Below are 20,118 nucleotides of genomic sequence, written 5' to 3' on the forward strand. Positions count from 1 at the left end.
GCAACCTAAGGACTGGGTTGGTTTTATTGGCCGCTGTAGCACATCACCTCGTCTCCTGATTCGCCAGGAAGGAGGCAAGTGCCAACCCTCTTTCTTGAATGGTGTGTCTATCAGCCAATCGAGGAGAGCGAGTCTAGAAAACAATTTGACGGAACTATTGATATAAACTATTATAGAGGGACACGGTGGCTCAGTGGCTAAGACGTTGAGCTTGTCGATCAGAAAGGTCGGCAGTTCGGCGGTTCGAATCCCTAGCACCACGTAACGGAGGGAGCTCCCATGACTTGTCCCAGCTTCTGCCAACCTAGCAGTTCGAAAGCACATAAAAAATGCAAGTAGAAAAATAGGAGCCACCTTTGGTGGGAAGGGAACAGTGTTCCGTTGGCCTTCGGGCGTTGAGTCATGCTGGTCACATGACCACGGAGACGTCTTCGGACAGCGCTGGCTCTTCGGCTTTGAAACGGAGATGAGCACTGCCCCCTAGAGTCGGGAAGGACTAGCACATCTATGTGCGAGGGGAACCTTTACCTGTACCTTAAAGAACATTCAAAGAGCTGTTGTATTTTTCTCTCACTCCCTCTTCAATCCCCAGGAGTTATGGTAGAGAGAAAAAAGAAATAATGGACAGCCGCTGTCGGATGACGTTAACTTCAGCCCGTAACAGCTTAGGGGTTATTACAGTAGGCAACAACTCAGAGGCATGATCTGACACAAATGCAGGAACATCACAAGTTCCGTGACCCGACAAATGCGCGCATGACAAAAGCGCGCCGACAAAACCGCGGTGCTAAAACCGCGACATCATTAACGCACCGACAACAGCGCGCCGACAACAGTGTGCCGACAGAAGCGTGATTTAAGTTAAGGCAAGGGTTAGGGTCATGGTTAGGTTTAGGGTTAGGTTTAGATTTAGGGTTAGGTTTAGGGTTAGAGTGCTCTTCTGTCAGCGTGCTGTTGTTGGCGCGCTTCAGCGCTCATCCATCGGCGCAGTTTAGAATTCGCGGTTTTGTCACCGCGGTTTCGTCGGGCGCGCCTTTTGTCGGTGAACCCACAAGTTCACACATTCAGAATTCAGCGTTTTTCCCTCTTCTTTGCTCAGGTCTGGCCTTGAAGGACACAACAGAAATGCCAAAAAAAACCCCAAAAGACAAACTCCCGGAAGACCTTTTTGGTCTACTCTACCTCTACTACAGGAACCAGGAGCATTACTCAGGTGACCCTGAGGACACAGATAAACTTCCAAGTGCTTCAACGACTCTCTAAAACAGGAGGGTCAAGCTCACGGCGTCACAGCGGCATCCCGTGACTTATCGGGACTCCCCCCCCTTCTCTAAACCAGGCGTGGGCGTGGCCAGCGCATGACGCATCCGGTCCGCGGGGCGAGAGTTTGACAGCCCTGTTGTAAAAGGAGGCAAATGACCAGCTCTCTGCAAGGAATATAAATCCTTCCATTCCCCACCATTCAGTCAGAGCTGAAGAAGCTTCTTGGGTGAGAAGTGAAATGTCTTCAAAAGAAAAAACAAGGACGTTCCAGTTGCCTCCTGAAAAACCTTTGGGACGACCGTGACCTGGATGACGGAGGATGTCTACAAACTACATCTAGTTTCTCCAAGCTTCTTCCTCCAGCCATTACAAGCAATACATGGGCAACCAGATCAATGAATTATCCTTTAATCATTTTCAGCCTTGAGAATTGGAATCTACTCAGTACAGTCTCTGAACCACCTTTGCATTTATAGACATTGACCAAGTTGATGCAAACCAGCAAGAGAAGAAGAGCAGTCTCACCTGTGTGCAGACAACCTGGCTAATCCATTTGCCTGTAGATTCTGCACAAGCCCTTAATTTAATAGAATCCATTGCCAAAACTTCTGCCTTTCGGCAACAGAGACCTCTATTCAACCGTGATCCGTCAAAACCGCGGTAGAATAAAGCACGCCCGACGAAAGCGCGTATGTGACATCAGCAGCAGCGCGACGAAAAAAATTAAAAATAAATTAAAATAAAATTAAAATAAAATTAAAGCAAGCCGATTCACATAAAGGTAAGGGTTAGGTTTAGGGTTAGGGTTAGGTTAAGGATTAGGGTTAGGTTTAGGGTTACGTTAACCGTTAGGGTTAGGTTTAGGGTTAGGTTCAGGGTTAGCGTTAGGTTAAGGGTTAGGTTCAGGGTTAGCGTTAGGTTTAGCGTTAGGTTAAGGGTTAGGTTTAGGGTTAGGTTTAGGGTTAGGTTTGGGTGGGTTAGGGTAAGGTTTTCACTTTAATTTTAAATTTACTGCTCACAGCGCGATGTTTTCGTCGTGCTGTGATGACGTCACGTACGCGCTTTCATCGAGCGTGCTTTATTCCACCGCGGTTTTGTGGTGGAACCTATTCAACACAGCAGCAGCCATGAGGTGACCACGCTCACCCCCTCCTGCACCTCAAAAATAATAAATAATAAGGCCGTGCTAATTTCACGGGTCAAAAGGAAATAAGACCCTGTCTTACTTTCGGGGAAACACGGTAGTAATTAAAAGTTCCTAACAAATATTGTTATGCATGAAATAACCCCCAAGGTTTGGGATAAAACGGGACCGTAGCAGAAATGACGAGATTATATCTCTAAGAGCAAAGTACATATTTGCTATCCTATGCACGTTTATTAAATTGCCTTAGGAACAGAAAGCTTTACTCCCAGGAATTATGAAATGAATTGCCAATTAATTTGACTTTTAAACACTTTACATGCATTTAAAACACTGAATGTATGCCCATATTGCTTACTTTATATAAACACAGATACACCACGACTTACAATCAGAACTGAGCCTAGAATTCCCGTTGCTAAGGGAGACAGCTGTGAAAGTGAATTTTTGCCGCATTTTTGCGACCTTTCTTGCCACAGTTGTAAAGTGAATAACTGCAGTTATTAAGTTAGTAACACGGCCGCTAAGTGAATCTGGCTTCCCCATTGAATTGGCTTGTCGGAAGTTCACAAAATGGGATCACATGACGTGGGGGAGTCGGGACACTGCAATCGTCGTAAACATGAGTCTGTTGCAGAATTCTGATCACATGATCCTGGGGAATGCTGCAACCGTCGTAAGTGTGGAAAAACGGTCCTAAGTCACTTTTCTCAGTGACATTGTAACTTGGAACGATCACTAAATCAGCTGTTTTAAGCCGAGGACTATCTAAAACCTACAGGGTGATTATTCTATTGTTGGACAATTCTGGATAACCCTTTGTCTGAAATGGTATAGAGTTTCCTGCCTAAGCAGGGGGTTGGACTACAAGACCTCCGAAGTCCCTTCCAACTCTGTTATTCTGTTCTATTCTATTCTATTCTATCCTATTCTCTACCATTCCATTCCATTCTCTCTTCTCTTCTCTTCTCTTCTCTACCACTCCATTCTCTATTCTGTTCTATTCTCTACCATTCCATTCTCTATTCCATTCCATTCCATTCCATTTTTTCCTTAATCTATTCTATTCTATTCTTACCTTATTCTATTCTGTTCTATTCTATTTGTTGGGAACTGAATTTTGTTTTTTTCAAATCCTTTGTGAATGTTGTTTTTTCAAATCCTTTGTGGCTCCTTAAACCAAATTCTGGTTTCTGTTTGTTCTTCTACTATCAGCCAGAAACACAGAAACGATCCACCCATTCATTATATTTATTGTGAATCTGAATATCGGTTCTTATCCCTATTGTCCTAATCTTGAGCTTCTTTATATTTAATCTCAGCAGACGGTTGGACTAGAAGGCCTCCAAGTTCCTTCCAACTCTGCTATTCTATTCCATCCCATCCCATCGTTTCTGGTTCTATTCCATTCCATTGCTTCTGGTTATATTCTATTCCATTCCATTCCATTGTTTCTGATTCTATTCCATTCTATTCCATCCCATCCCATCCCATTGTTTCTGATTCTATTCCATTCCATTGTTTTTGGTTATATTCTATTCCATTCCATTCCCTTGTTTCTGATTCCATTCCATTCCATTCTATTCCATCCCATTCCATTGATTCTGATTCTATTCCATTCCATTCCATTGTTTCTGATTCTATTCCATTCCATTGTTTCTGATTCTATTCCATTCCATTGTTTCTGGTTAAATTCTATTCTATTCCATTCCATTGTTTCCGAGTCTATTTTATCCCATTCCATTGATTCTGATTCTATTCCATTCCATTGTTTCTGATTCTATTCCATTGATTCTGATTCTATTCCATTCCATTATTTTTGTTTCTATTCCATTCCATTCCATTCCATTCCATTCCATTGTTTCTGATTCTATTCCATCCCATTGTTTCTGGTTAAATTCTATTCCATTCCATTCCATTGTTTCTGATTCTATTCCATTCCATTGTTTTTGGTTATATTCTATTCCATTCCATTCCATTGTTTCTGATTCTATTCCATCCCATTGTTTCTGGTTAAATTCTATTCCATTCCATTCCATTGTTTCTGATTCTATTCCATTCCATTGTTTTTGGTTATATTCTATTCCATTCCATTCCATTGTTTCTGATTCTATTCCATCCCATTGTTTCTGGTTAAATTCTATTCCGTTCCATTCCATTGTTTCTGATTCTATTCCATCCCATTGTTTCTGGTTATATTCTATTCCATTCCATTCCATTGTTTCTGATTCTATTCCATTCCATTGTTTTTGGTTATATTCTATTCCATTCCTTTGTTTCTGATTCCATTCCATTCTATTCCATCCCATTCCATTGATTCTGATTCTATTCCATTCCATTCCATTGTTTCTGATTCTATTCCATTCCATTGTTTCTGATTCTATTCCATTCCATTGTTTCTGGTTAAATTCTATTCTATTCCATTCCATTGTTTCCAAGTCTATTTTATCCCATTCCATTGATTCTGATTCTATTCCATTCCATTGTTTCTGATTCTATTCCATTGATTCTGATTCTATTCCATTCCATTATTTTTGTTTCTATTCCATTCCATTCCATTCCATTCCATTGTTTCTGATTCTATTCCATCCCATTGTTTCTGGTTAAATTCTATTCCATTCCATTCCATTGTTTCTGATTCTATTCCATTCCATTGTTTTTGGTTATATTCTATTCCATTCCATTCCATTGTTTCTGATTCTATTCCATCCCATTGTTTCTGGTTAAATTCTATTCCATTCCATTCCATTGTTTCTGATTCTATTCCATTCCATTGTTTTTGGTTATATTCTATTCCATTCCATTCCATTGTTTCTGATTCTATTCCATCCCATTGTTTCTGGTTAAATTCTATTCCATCCCACCCCATTGTTTCTGATTCTATTCCATCCCATTGTTTCTGGTTAAATTCTATTCTATTCCATTCCATTGATTCTAGTTCTATTCTATTCCATTCCGTTCCATTGTTTCTGATTCCATTCCATTGTTTCTGGTTAAATTCTATTCTATTCCATTCCATGCCCTTGTTTCTGATTCTATTCCATTCTATTCCATCCCATCCCATTGTTTCTGATTCTATTCCATTCCAATCTCTATCATATATATATATATATATATATATATATATATATATATATATATATATATATATATATATATATATATATTTATTTATATATCATCTATCTACTTACCTACCTACCTACCTATCTTATCTATCTCATCTATCTCTCATTTATCTATCTCATCTATCTATCATCTATCTATCATCTATCTCATCTATCTATCTCATCTATCTATCTCATCTATCTATCTCATCTATCTATCTATCTCTATCCATCCATCCATCTATCTATCTATCTACAGTCCATGAAGCAAATCTGAACATACAAGGATCTGTTTTTCAGAGGGACAAGATGGATTCCCAGCATCCTGGTAAGCATGCTTTTCCTTAGCATAATTTGGGAATCCTGCTTCAGTTGCTTAGAAATACATGTATTAATACAGGGGTGTCAAACTCAAGGTCCGCCAGCCGAATCTGGCCCACGGAGTGCTTAGTCCTTAGATGGGGCTGCCTGGGAAACAGCGAAGAACCGGCCCGCGGTGCCTCCGCCAGCCTTCTCGGGCTCCGTTTTCGCTGGCAGAGGGCTGCAGGATGTCAAGCTGGCCACCCCCCCCAGCCACACCCACTCATCCTCCCCCTCACCGGATGTCAAACACAACCCTGATGCGGCCCTCAATAAAATCAAAAGTGATACCCTTGTATTAGTGCACATTGCAAAAGTGACTTAAGGAAATAATCCTACTTGTTGAATGCTGTAGTATAGATATCGTTTAGTGGGGAGAAATAGGACTAGGGGGTGCCATGAGCAGTGCTCCAATATCTATGGGGCTGCCATAAAGAAGGGGGGGTCAACCTATTCTCCATTCTGGTGTCGTTCTCCAGATTTAGATCTCGAAACGGTGCAGAGAAGAGCAACAAAGATGATTAGGGGACTGGAGGCTAAAAACATATAAAGAACGGTTGCAGGAACTGGGTCTGTCTAGTTTAATGAAAAGAAGGACCAGGGGAGACATGATAGCAGTCTTCCAATATCTCAGGGGTTGCCCCAAAGAAGAGGGAATCAAGCTATTCTCCAAGGCACCTGAGGGCAGAACAAGAAGCAACGGATGGAAACTAATCAAGGAGAGACGCAACCTGGAACTAAAGAGAAATTTCCTGAAAGTTAGAATAACCTAATAAAAATGTATTATGAAAAAAAGAATAATTAATCAATGGAACAATTTGTCTTCAGAAGTTGTGCGTGCTTCATCCCAGGAGGTTTTTAATGAAGAAATTTGACAGCCATTTGGGAGCGGGGAGTTGGACTAGAAGACCTCCAAGGTCCCTTCCAGCTCTGTTATACTGTTATATCTTTATATGCCTCAGTAAATGCCTCTTTTTAAACCTACAAATCAGCAAAGCACTTCTTCTCGTCATGACTAATATGTAAAAGGAATGTAAACAGTATAGAAAAGATCAGATCTGGCAAAGTCGAAGGGGAGAGAGAGTGGTCGTAAATCAAATTAACTAGGGATATTGGATGACTAAGATATTACTCAATCTCCTTGGAAAATAAATAAGGGTCCGCCATGCGACCATGAGATTCTGAATTATATTCTGGGGGAAAAAATGGAATTTATGAAATACGAAGAATTTTGGATTAATCCAGCAACAAGTTACTACAGTGGAAAATATTCAGTGCACCTGATTTTACAGCTTGTTATTTTCATATAAACTTCCTACAAGTCCAGGGGAAATCCGATTGTGGTTTGATGTAGCCACGATTTAAATTTCTGATTTAAGAACTGCAAATATTTTCATACTATTTAGTTGTTTCAATGTGCGTCTGATTTTTTTTTCTTTTCTTTTTTGTCTACATTTTGTTTCCCGGTTCAATTCATTCTGAAATCTATGCTGTCATCTCTTATTGTATTTTCCTTATTGATTTCTTATTGTCTTTTTACAGATTAACCAGCAATAAAGTTCTAGAAAAATGTTGCCAGCCTTGTATTTTTTGACAAAAAAGTGCTCTCTCACAAGAAAAGGCTTTTATTTTATCACGTCAACTATTAATATAATGAAATGATTCTATGACACTCAGACCTCAGATAACTAGGAAGCATTACGTGTATTTCTTACGGTTTTGGCCACACAAGTAGTAGTTTTAAAAAAAAAAGAATAATACTAAAGATCTGAGGTTATATTTTAAGAATATAAACGTTCCAATAAAAATGCTTTAAACCAAAAATGACAACATAAAATATAAAATGGAAGACACACTGCAGCGAATCTCTGACTTACAGTCATAACGGGGACGGGGGGCTGAATATTTGTTGCTAAGCAAGGCAGTAGCTAAGGGAAATTGCACCCAATTTTGCAATCGCTTCTGCCAGGGTTGTTCAGCGTCACTGTCGTCGTTAAATGAATCGTGCAGTCGTTAAGTGAATCAAGGCTTTCCACAGGATCCGGCTGACAAGGCCGCAAATGGGGACCCCGGGATGCTAACCACCGTCATAAATACATGCCGGTTGCCAAGCACTCGAAATCTGGCAGCGTGGCAACCCTGGGGATGTTGTTAACAGTTGTTAAAGCGGGAGGACCGTTGGTTAAGTCACTTTTTTTTCAGTGCTGTTGTAACTTTGGACGGTTGTTAGGCGAATGCCTGAAAATCAAGGCCCATCTGAACCTAGAGAGGAATATCTAATCAGATATGCAGTTCAAACTCTTCAGGGGATGAGAAATTCTTGCTGTTTCTATACGTGAAATTCATTATGGGGCCCTTGGTGCTCTCTGAGGTTGTTTGCTTTCTTGCAGACTGTTTCATTACCCAACTAGGTAGCATCATCAGTGCTAGAAGGGAGTCGGGTTTATGGAGAAGAGGAGGAGGAGGAGGGAGGGAGGGAGGGAGGGAGGAGGAGGAGGAGGAGGAAGAGGAGGAAGAAGAAGAAGACTGTGGGGTCCTGCTCTCTGAGTTTGCTTGTTTTTCTTGCAGATATTTCATTACCCAACTAGGTAGCATCATCAGTGCTAGATGGGAGTAGGGTTTATGGAGAAGAGGAGGAGGGGGAGGGGGAGGTGGAAGAGGCGGAGGAGGAGGAAGAGGAGGAGGAAGAAGACTGTGGGGTCCTGCTCTCTGAGCTTGCTTGTTTTTCTTGCAGACATTTCATTACCCAACTAGGTTACATCATCAGTGCTAGAAGGGAGTAGGATTTATGGAGAAGAGGAGGAGGAGGAGGAGGAGGAGGAGGAAGAGGAGGGGGAGGAGGAAGAAGAGGAGGAAGACTGTGGGGTCCTGCTCTCTGAGCTTGCTTGTTTTTTTTGCAGACATTTCATTACCCAACTAGGTTACATCATCAGTGCTAGAAGGGAGTAGGATTTATGGAGAAGAGGAGGAGGAGGAGGAGGAGGAGGAGGAAGAGGAGGGGGAGGAGGAAGAAGAGGAGGAAGACTGTGGGGTCCTGCTCTCTGAGCTTGCTTGTTTTTTTTGCAGACATTTCATTACCCAACTAGGTTACATCATCAGTGCTAGAAGGGAGTAGGATTTATGGAGAAGAGGAGGAGGAGGAGGAGGAGGAGGAGGAGGAGGAGGAGGAGGAGGAGGAGGAGGAGGAGGAGGAGGAGGAGGAGGAGGAGGAGGAGGAGGAGGAGGAGGAGGAAGACTGTGGGGTCCTGCTCTCTGAGCTTGCTTGTTTTTTTTGCAGATATTTCATTACCCAACTAGGTAGCATCATCAGTGCTAGATGGGAGTAGGGTTTATGGAGAAGAGGAGGAAGAGGAGGAGGAGGAGGAGGAGGAGGAGGAGGAGGAGGAGGAGGAGGAGGAGGAGGAGGAGGAGGAGGAAGACTGTGGGGTCCTGCTCTCTGAGCTTGCTTGTTTTTCTTGCAGACATTTCATTACCCAACTAGGTAACATCATCAGTGCTAGAAGGGAGTAGGATTTATGGAGAAGAGGAGGAGGAGGAGGAGGAGGAGGAGGAAGAGGAGGGGGAGGAGGAAGAAGAGGAGGAAGACTGTGGGGTCCTGCTCTCTGAGCTTGCTTGTTTTTTTTGCAGACATTCCATTACCCAACTAGGTAACATCATCAGTGCTAGAAGGGAGTAGGATTTATGGAGAAGAGGAGGAGGAGGAGGGAGGAGGAGGAGGAGGAGGAGGAGGAGGAGGAGGAGGAGGAGGAGGAGGAGGAGAAGACTGTGGGGTCCTGCTCTCTGAGCTTGCTTGTTTTTCTTGCAGACATTTCATTACCCAACTAGGTAACATCATCAGTGCTAGAAGGGAGTAGGATTTATGGAGAAGAGGGGAAGGGGGAGGAGGAGGGAGGGAGGAGGAAGAGGAGGAAGACTGTGGGGCCCTTGGTGCTCTCTGAGTTTGCTTGTTTTTCTTGCAGACATTTCATTACCCAACTAGGCAACATCACCAGTGCTAGAAAGGAGTAGGGTGTGTAGAGTGGAGGAGGAGGAGGAAAAGGAAAAGGAGGAGGAGGAGGAGGAGGAGGAGGAGGAGGAGGAGGAGGAGGAGGAGGAGGAGGAGGAAGAGGAGGAAGAGGAGGAGGAGGAGGAGGAGGAGGAGGAGGAGGAGGAGGAGGAGGAGGAGGAAGACTGTGGGGTCCTGCTCTCTGAGCTTGCTTGTTTTTCTTACAGACATTTCATTACCCAACTAGGTAACATCATCAGTGATAGAAAGGAGTGGAGTTTGCTCTCGGTTTATATTCTGGTGACTTGCCTGTCAGTGTTGGTGGGGGCAGTCTTAAGAGATTCTTTGGTTGGGCTGTTTACTGATGGCTTCTTTGGCAATTTCTTGACTGGTATATTTTTTTTTTACTTGATTGTTGCCAGCCCTGATGATGTTACCTAGTTGGGTCATGAAACGTCTGCAAGAAAGGCACCAAGCTCAGAGAGCACCAAGGGCTCCTGATGTTAACCCTGAGCTACAGAATATTCTCCTTTATTAACGAAACCCACTGGGTGGCCTTTCGCTTAACGCGCGCACGTTAAAAGATACAGAAAAGCATCACTTTATAAACTTGCATTATCATCCACGTAACATGTTCGGTAGAAAGCGTGCCTAAATCAACATGAATGCTTTTGCCCACACTGCTGTCACGCCAATAACCATATTAGTCTATTCTGAAATATTTCTCTGTTGTTTTCATCGTTGGGCCCTAGAAGGACACGCAAACATCACTCTCTATTAATGCTCTCCATACTTTGGACATGCGAATGCTTTGACGGTGTGCAAAGTCACCACATCTTCATGTTTTAAAAGTCCACAATTTTCAGACCCGCAGGCTGTTTTATACCCAAGATTCTTAATTTCAAAAGTCCTCCCCGAGAAGATACAGAAAAACGAATGGCTGCTTTTTCCTAAAGAATGTACAAGGTGAAAAAGGCATTTGCGGGGGGGAAAAAACTTCCTTTACTTAATCCATTAATTCAAATGTTTCCTTCTCTTAAATGCAATGAACCCCCCTACAAATGGGGGACTCCTAAACACACGGCAATTCACAACATTTTGCAAAAAGCAATACGTGTTTATCACTTTACTTTAAAATGTACATATTTCCATAGAATTATGCAAAAGAACTGAGCCTACACAGGAATGACAGCTATAATTTTGAAGCGCGTTTGATCTCTCTCATATATAGCAGCCCTCATTTAAATTGCACATTTGTCTTAGATGTTATTTGTCTTCCACTCAAAAAAAAGAAAGAAAAAGAAATTAAGGAATTTTTTTTTTCCCAATGCCCCATTGGCACAATGTTTATCCTAAAATCTGCTTCCTCCCAATGCAACGATGGGCATATATGAATTAAGGGAACAGGTTAATTCCAATCAACCAGTTTTTATTTAAAAAAAAAGATCTCTTGGCATACTAGTGGCAAAGTTATTCCTTAATGCTGCATACGTTTTCAGCAAATATAATTGGCTTCTCCCCTCTACCCCACCCCGATAAAGAGAGTCATTCCTTAACAGAAAACCTAAAAATAAAAAAAAAATCACAGTTTTCCTTGCTATTTTCATCCCGAGCTTCCTTCCCCACGTCATCATTACCACCATTTTATTGATATAATATTTATAGCTGATATAGAACCGGGACGGAGACGGGGGGGGGGACGACCAGATCACTGAACCAAATTAGCATTTTGGTTTTGAGATGTTTGTTTCTAGAGTCAAGAAACCATCCCATCCTCAAATTTTGCAATCCATTGCTTAAATCCTGGAAATGCACCACTTGAAAAAAAAATACATACACACACACACACACACAGAGGAAGGATTTCTTACTTCTCTACCCCACCCTGCACACCATTTTAAAAATCTTATTTCTCAGGATTGTCATTTTTTATTTGAAAGAAAATAAAGGCTTCCTTTTTGAGGATTCTCTTCTCTCCATCATTCCCCCCCCACCACCACCACTTGGGAACCTGTTCTGTTCCCAAAGCACCGTTCAAAATGCCCTTTTAATGATGTGCCGTAGTCTCTTTCTAATTAGCTCAAAGGTTTTTCATCTATCCCCGGATTATATCCTTCCCTGGTACATCGGGATGGGTATCGGGTATAAAATATGTCCCCTTGAATTATGTCACATCTTTTAAGAGGGGAGAGAAATGGCTAATGAAACGTAGAAGAACCGTGGATCCGAATGGGGGAAAAAATATAAGATGCATGCATTTCCGAGCAGCGGTGATACGACGTGGGAAAATATCATTTTATTTATCGCATTTTCTTAACACCAGCAAAAAAAATAAAAAATAAAAATAAAACACATAAAGCAAAAATAATAATAATAAGATGGTTGCTTGCTAGCTCCGGGAAAAAGAAATCACCACCTTCCCTAAAATGTGAAATGAAAATAAACCAGGGATGGAGGTGAGCAAATTGGTGAAGGTAAAATGCCATTTTCCCTTTCGGGATGCTTCTGAGTGAATTCTCCCTTACCTGCAGGCGTGATAAACCATCGCTGCTTGCAGTGATTGTTCCATTTTCTAGCAGGGACCCGAAACAGCATCACACAACTTCTCGCCCAAATGTGACTAATTCATAGGTTTGCAATTCCTAGCTCTTACTAAGGACACTCCCTTGCAACACACACACACACACACAGACGCACAAACACACACAAATCGTGCTTTGAACGATTCCTGTTTTCTGCAAGGTTAAATTCAAGCATCCGGCTTAAAAACCGTCTCTCTCCCTCCCTCTCTCTCTCTCTCGTTTTCTCTCTCTCTCTCGTTCTCTCTCTCCCTCTCTGTCTTTCTGGGTCTGGATTTTTTTTTTTTTAAAGCAAGATGGATTTGCCGGGTGGAAAAGACAGATGAGCACAAAAGACACCACCGACTGCAGCAAAAATATAAACACACAGGCACGTACAGGAGGAGGGGGGGGGACCGTTCATACTACAGGAGGGGGGGAGGTTGCATGCTGCACCACTGAAATTTCATTTCTCTTATTCTTATTATTTTTTAAAAACAACGAAGTCAAACACCTTCTCAAAAAACGTCAAAAGCTCAACCAAAAACACGGCTTCCGATTCAGACACGCAAAGGGAAACATGCAAAGAGATGGGTATAGATATATATATATATAAAGAAACGGGCGGTGAAAATTTAAAAAAAATGAGATATATATATTCTGCGCTGCGTGTTAGCCGACAACACCACACACCGACGGAATTGTTCATGCAGAAGATGCGTTTGAAGCGGTACCTTTCTGAAGAGGTGGACTTCTCAGAGTTTACTGACATCAGCAGCTCAATCTTCTGCTTGATTTCTGGAAAAATCAGAAAAGATTCACAACCAAAACAGACTGCCTGTCCTTCTCTTCTTCCGAGGCCTCGATCTAAAGAGAAGGCTCTGGTCTCCCCTTTGTTGCAAACGTCGGCGGAGACCGGCCCAACGCTGGTGGTGGTGGCGGTGGTGCTGGGGAAATGTAAAAAGAGCTCCGGAGGCACCATCGGCCTGGCCGATGTACCCACATGACTGTTTATGAAAGCAGGAAATACCATTTATTTTGTACGAGGGGGGGTGGGTGGGATTTCTCCACCCGAGGTTGGACTGACATAACCAGATGCGTCTCTAAATGGGCTGCCTGTTGAGGCACATCTTAGTGTTTTTTTTCCTTTTAACGGCTTCAGGGGTGGGGAGGGAAGTTACCCAGCCGGTCTGCAAGAAATTGATTGGATGCAAAGCGAGTCATGGAAAAATATATATATATTTTTCGTAAAAATGAATGGGGGTGGGTTGCTTTTATTTTTTTTGCTTTTTTGGGGGATAATTGTTTTTATTGTGCATTTTCCTTCATTCTACACCACAATTTCAAATTTTGCAACAGCGGGATTACTGGTTGTATCGAGTCCTTTTTAAATATATCCAGGATGATATGCACCCTAATCGTAACCGTTATTCTCTTAATCATATAGTAAGGTGAAAGGTAAAGGTGCCCCTTGCACATATGTGCTAGTCGTTCCCGACTCTAGGGGGCGGTGCTCATCTCCGTTTCAAAGCCAAAGAGCCAGCGCTGTCCGAAGACATCTCCGTGGTCATGTGGCCGGCATGACTAAACACCGAAGGCGCACGGAACGCTGTTCCCTTCCCACCAAAGGTGGCTCCTATTTTTCTACTTGCATGTTTTACGTGCTTTTGAACGGCTAGGTTGGCAGAAGCTGGGAAAAGTAACGGGAGCTCACCCCGTTACACAGCGCTAGGGATTCGAACCGCCAAACTGCTGACCTTTCTGATCGACAAGCTCAGTGCGTCTTAGCCACTGAGCCACTGCATCCCAAATCATAGCATGCATCCCACACAGTGGCACACACAACACTTCTGCCGGCACGCCAGCCATCACCCCAGCCCAGCTCCACCACACATGCGTATGTGCCTCCTGCCGGCTTATGGCTTGATGTTGCATAGTATAGGGAGCCCTCGACTTACGACAGTTCACTTACTGACCACTCAACATTACCACGGCACTGAAAAAAAATGAGTTGGGAACATTTTTCACACTTATGATCTTTCTAGTATCCCCGCAGTCATGTGATCAAAATCCAGCCATTTGGCAACTGATTCATCCTTACGACCGTTGCTGTGCCCCCAGGTCACATGATCCCCTTATGCGACCTTCTGACAAAGTCAATGGGGAAGCCAGATTCACTTAATAACCACACAACTAACTTAACAACCTTGGTGATTCACTTAACAACTGTGGCAAGGAAGGTCGGGAAATGGGGCAAAACTCCCCTAACAAATGTCTCACTTAACAACAGAAATTTTGGGGTCAATTATAGTCATAAGTCGAGGACTACCCATATTCATGGATACATTTTATATCAACGATCTTCACACCAGAAAAATGTGGTTACATATAGATACAAATCTATATGCAATGTATGTATCTATATCCATCCATCCATACATACATACATACATACATACGCACACACACACACACACACACATATATGTTGCATTTGTGCTGATAAATAAATAAAGGGAGACTAGTATAGATCTATTTCAAGCTATTTAGCTCTCATCAGCTAGCCATACTCTTACTGGGAATCGAACCTGTGCTGTATTGCATCTTAGGCAGATGTACATACATACATACATACATACATACATACATATTGCATTTGTGCTGATAAATAAATAAAGGGAGACTAGTATAGATCTATTTCAAGCTATTTAGCTCTCATCAGCTAGCCACACCCTTACTGGGATTAGAACCTGTGCTGTATTACATCTTAGGCAGATGTGTTAAACACTAAGCCACAAGGTTCTCCTCCTTATCAGCTGAGCCAGGGAAATAGGTATGTATTTAGTGTGGCTAGCTGATGAGAACTAAATAGCTTGAAATAGATCTATACTAGTCTCCCTTTATTTATTTATCAGCACAAATACAACACAAATGTAACAAAGGCAACAGTAAAAATATTGGGTTTCTGTCTGGATGGTCTCTTGTGACGAGCCAATAGACAGAGAATGGAAGCAGTAGACTTCCTCCCATATTTGGGCATACCAGGGGTTGTGACACTGTGTGTGTGTGTGTGTGTGTGTGTGAGTGTGTGTGTGTGTATGTGTGTGTTGTATTTGTGCTGATAAATAAATAAAGGGAGACTAGTATAGATCTATTTCAAGCTATTTAGCTCTCATCAGCTAGCCATACCCTTACTGGGATTCGAACCTGGGCTGTATTACATATTAGGCAGATGTGTTAACCACTAAGCCACAAACACATCTGCAAACCTCCCCAAAACGGCACGTTTTTTGCAAAAATGGATCCTTTTCTTTTCAAAAAATAAAGGCATGAATAGCCTTTGGGGAGCTTGCAGAATGCTCCTAGGGGGATGGGCCCCCCAAAAACGATAAAAAAACGGCCCTGTTTTTCATCCAAAAAATTTCATGCATAGCCTTATGGAGGCTTATAGAGTGCTGCTGGGGAGGGCAAAAAATGGTCCGTTTTTTGCTCATTTCTGCCCTCCCCAGCTCTCTGAAAGCCTCCATAAGGGTATGCACGACCATTTTGGTGAATGGGCATGGCTTCGGACGGAAAAAAACGCTGTATTCGGTGTATAAGACGCACCCAGATTTTCAGGAAAAAAGGTTCGTCTTATACTCCGAAAAATACGGTAAGTTTGGGACGGAATTCAAGATTACGGCTGACTGCGTACAATAATGTATACAATGACCAAACTATTAACACAAGTCACACTTTATAGACCATACAATATTTTGAACAAATTCTTCAATTGCAAGACTCTCGGGGAAATCTCTAGAAAGCTCGATGAAAAAGCAAGATCAGTAAGTTCTTGATAACAATCCCTTAGTTAAACAGCTTTAAAAATGCATGAAGGGAAGACCAAAATTTAAGGAAGCAAAACCGTGCCAGATTACAAAAAAAGTGGCAACCCTTGGTATTAAGAAAACCTAGAGCAGGCATCTAGGAATCCTTCCTTGATCAGGGACTGAAAATTAAACCCCCGGGAAGTAAGAGAAATCGTGATTTCTCTTATTCGTGATTTGGTGGGTGCAGAAACGGAGGCGCACGGCGTTGCATCGTTCTTCAAAAACGCATTTTTCTTAGGAGAGCTTCTGCATTACAAGTCGGAAGACCTTTAAAGCATTGCCATCTGTCCTCTGAATCTGTTGTGGCCCGCCAGCAGCCAGCGGAACTGACAGCAGAGTCGGACAGTGAGGAGGTTGGGGAGGAGCATGGGCCAGTCCTGGAGGCTGGGGAAAGCTCGAACGAGAGCTTTCTGCGTCGGAGGCAGAGAGGGGACCGAGGCCGTCTGGCAGTTCTCAGCTGCCTTTGGAGCTAGACATCGGTGAGGCAGAGGAACAGCTGGAGCCTGTTCCCAGTGTGCGCATGCGCAGAGCTGCCAGAACAAAAGAACAGCTCAGAAATCAGGGTCGACTTGGGAGTAAAGCCGCAGGTGGACGGTGAATGACCCCTCCCATAGGAAATAAAAGATGAGCGAAAGGGGAGTGGGCTTTTGCAGGAAACAATTCTTTCGTTTGTTAAATTTATTTCCGGAGTGTGAAGATCTGTCCGTGAATCTAAGAGACTCTGTGCCAAGTCTTTCCTTGCACAGCACCTCATTTGGAAAATATTTACATGGCAGCTTCCCAAGCAAGATAAGGTCTGTGGTCGTAAATATTCCTTTGAAAGACTGTTTGCCAGGCCTTTGCTGAGTGGGAATGAGAGGAATTCACATTCGTTAAATAAAAGGGATTTTGTCGGGACCAGGAATCTTCTTCGCCTAGGAAGCCTAGGTCAGAACAGAATCATCTATTCCTCCCTGGATCTGGATTACAGGTAGTCCTCGACTTACAACAGTTCATTTAGTGACTAAGTGATTTAGCATTTAAACACAGTATGGAATGGGCCTAAGCAAAACTTCCCTTTGCACATTGGAGAAACGATATAATTTCAAGAACAACAAAACTAATCAGAAATAAATAAAAAGGTAAAGGTTCCCCTTGCACATATGTGCTAGTCGTTCCCGACTCTAGGGGGCGCTGCTCATCTCCGTTTCAAAGCCAAAGAGCCAGCGCTGTCCGAAGACGTCTCCGTGGTCATGTGGCCGGCATGACTAAGCGCCAAAAGCGCACAGAACGCTGTTACCTTCCTACCAAAGGTGGTTCCTATTTTTCTACTTGCATTTTTTACGTGCTTTCGAACTGCTAGGTTGGCAGATGCTGGGACAAGTAACGGGAGCTCACTCTGTTATGCAGCGCTAGGATTTCGAACCGCCAAACTGCTGATCTTTCTGATCGACAAGCTCAGCGCCTTAGCCACTGAGTCTCCGCAGTCCACTCAGAAATAAATAGCTGCTGTTTTTTCAAAAAAAATATGTGACTTTAACTTTTGTCATTTTTATTTCTTCAGTAATTATACTTAAGACAGCTCCTATAATGCATACTCTTTCTTTTTTTGGGGGGGAGACCCCAATTAAAGCAACAAAAAGTGATAAAGTTCCTAAAGTAGGGACGGTATCGAATGTCACCTGAGTTTCAACAGTTCTGTAAGAACATCCCAAAATAAGAAAATGCAAAAAAGGTAGCAGCAATGACTCATTTTTGGGGAAGGTGCTTTCTATGGTTGCGCAGCAAATTCTAATGATAGAATAATCCCAAGAGATCTGGCCTATAAATGCACCCATGATTAAGATCTCTCTCTCCCGGAGGAAGGAAGGAAGGAGAGAAGAAAGAGAAGAAAGTGGGGTAGGAAGGAGGGAGGGAAGGAGGGAGGGAAGCAAGGAGGGAAGGAAGGAAGGAGAGAAGGAGAGAAGAAAGGAGGGAAGGAAGGAGGGAATGTAGGAGAGAAGGAAGGGGGGAAGGAAGGAGGAAAGGAAGGGAGAAAGGAAGGAGAGAAGGAGAAAAGAAAGGAGGGAAGGGGAAGGAGGGAGGGAAGGAAGGGGAGTAGGAGAGAAGAAACGAGGGAAGGAAAGAGGGAGGGAGGGAAGAAGAAGTAGGACCGTTGTAAGATAAGATGGATCTATGGGATGTTAAAAAAGCAATCTTCAAGTATATTGTCAACAGTAGGAAAAATTGTTATAAATACATATTATTAACAGTTATGAGATCATATAATTGTGAATGTATATATGAAATTGATAAAATAAAAAAAAGATATCTCTCTCTCTCTCTCACACACACACACACACACACACACACAGACCCACACAACCAGAAGTCAATTCAGTTTGTTTAAAAAATTGCAATTAAAAGCTGATGAAGCTTTGTAGCTCTAACAATATTCACCCGTATTTAAGATGCAGTTTTTACAATGGGTAAACTGAGTATATAGTTAGTTCCCCGGCTTACAAGGATTCATTTAATGACCATTCCAAGTTACCACCAGGCTGAAAACAAATGACTTATGACCGGTTATGACCACACAACCAGAAGTCAATTCAGTTGTTTAAAAAATTGCAATTAAAAACTGATGAAGTTACCATTGTAGCTCTAACAAATATTCACCCGTATTTAAGATCCGGTTTTTACAATGGGTAAACTGAGTAAATAGTTCCCCAGCTTACAAGGATTCATTTAATGACCATTCCAAGTTACCACTGGGCTGAAAACAAATGACTTATGACCGGTTTTCTCCTATTTAAATAAAGAGAAAGGAAACTGAAGTGGAATGCAAATACAATTTAAAAATATCAATCCATCGAAATTGAAGATTTTTTAAAAAAATTAAATTTGAGACTGCTATAAGAAGGGAACATGAAGTTCCAATGCGTTGTGTAAATGTAGCTTTATGTCTAAGTTTTGTTTTTGTCTATTTTGTATGTTTGAAAATAAAATAATAAAATAAAAATAAAGCTAGCACACTGCCCTATGAATATGACTGCTCGTGTTAATCAGCTTTGCTTTCTCCAAAAGAACAGATCAGAGATAAAATGTGCAGGATGAGAATTAACAGAAGGCGGATATCGGGAGCAGTAGAGGAAGGAGAAAGAAGGTACGCTTGTCGTCGGGCCTCTCTAGGCCAGCACTTGTATGCCTTCGCTTCTCCCCGGTGCAGTGGCCAAGAATCAGTATCAAATGATAGCTGATTTGTAAGATAGGGGAGGGAATCCAATTGCTCCCCGTGAAGCAGCCCAAGAATTATAGAATCAAGGAGATTATCTTCTCCAAGATCAGATAAAAGAGCTCTATCCCCCAAGGAGAAAATCCGACATTGGATTAAATCCGACATTCTTCCCGATTTCAAAAAAATCTCTGAAAGAGACAGGAGACAGAAAAGCCACTGGATTCAAAGGATCCAGGTGCCTTTCACTCTCTCTCTCTCTCCCTTTCTAAATATATTCCATCTTTGTTGTAAGTACACGTGGTCCTCGTCCTTCGGCCACAATTGAGCCTAACATTTCTGCTGCTAAGAGAGACAGTTGTTAAGTGAGTTTATTTTTTTTTTCTTTTAAAAAATAGGGTGCTCTCCATTCCATGTAGCAGTGATGGCTAACTTTTTTGTCGTCGCGTTCCATAATGCATAGAACGTGCGATCCCCCCTACGTGGCCCTCCCCCTGCACATGCGCATGTGACACATACCCCACTCCACTGCCCATGCGCCCCCCTCATCGCCCATTTTTGGCTTCCAGGTTGGTGCAGGAGGGTTTCCAAGCCGAAAACGAGGCACAGGGGGCCTCACACGGCCCATGCACACACCGT

The 20,118-nt window shown here is 42.5% G+C and overlaps 1 protein-coding gene across 6 annotated transcripts in view; it reads right to left on the reverse strand.

Annotated features, from left to right (window-relative positions):
* The window catches only part of SRPK2 (SRSF protein kinase 2), a 113,997-nt gene that overhangs the window by 69,510 nt on the left and 24,369 nt on the right, over window positions 1-20,118 (reverse strand). For 2 of the 6 annotated variants that reach the window (XM_087722310.1, XM_087722309.1), the window contains exon 2: window positions 13,152-13,215. The exons of 3 other annotated variants lie outside the window; for them this stretch is intronic. In XM_087722310.1, the coding sequence (XP_087578436.1) occupies window positions 13,152-13,189 (38 nt within the window). In that variant the 5' untranslated portion in view covers window positions 13,190-13,215. Of the gene's footprint in view, window positions 1-12,384; window positions 12,519-13,151; window positions 13,216-20,118 lie in introns of those variants that run through there. One more of the 6 variants, XM_087722306.1, reaches the window with a different exon arrangement.

The sequence above is a fragment of the Thamnophis sirtalis genome, unplaced genomic scaffold (genome assembly GCF_051295495.1).
Source record: "Thamnophis sirtalis isolate CommonGarterSnake01/CBP01778 unplaced genomic scaffold, rThaSir2_p1.2 scaffold_9, whole genome shotgun sequence".
Classification (NCBI taxonomy): domain Eukaryota; kingdom Metazoa; phylum Chordata; class Lepidosauria; order Squamata; family Natricidae; genus Thamnophis; species Thamnophis sirtalis.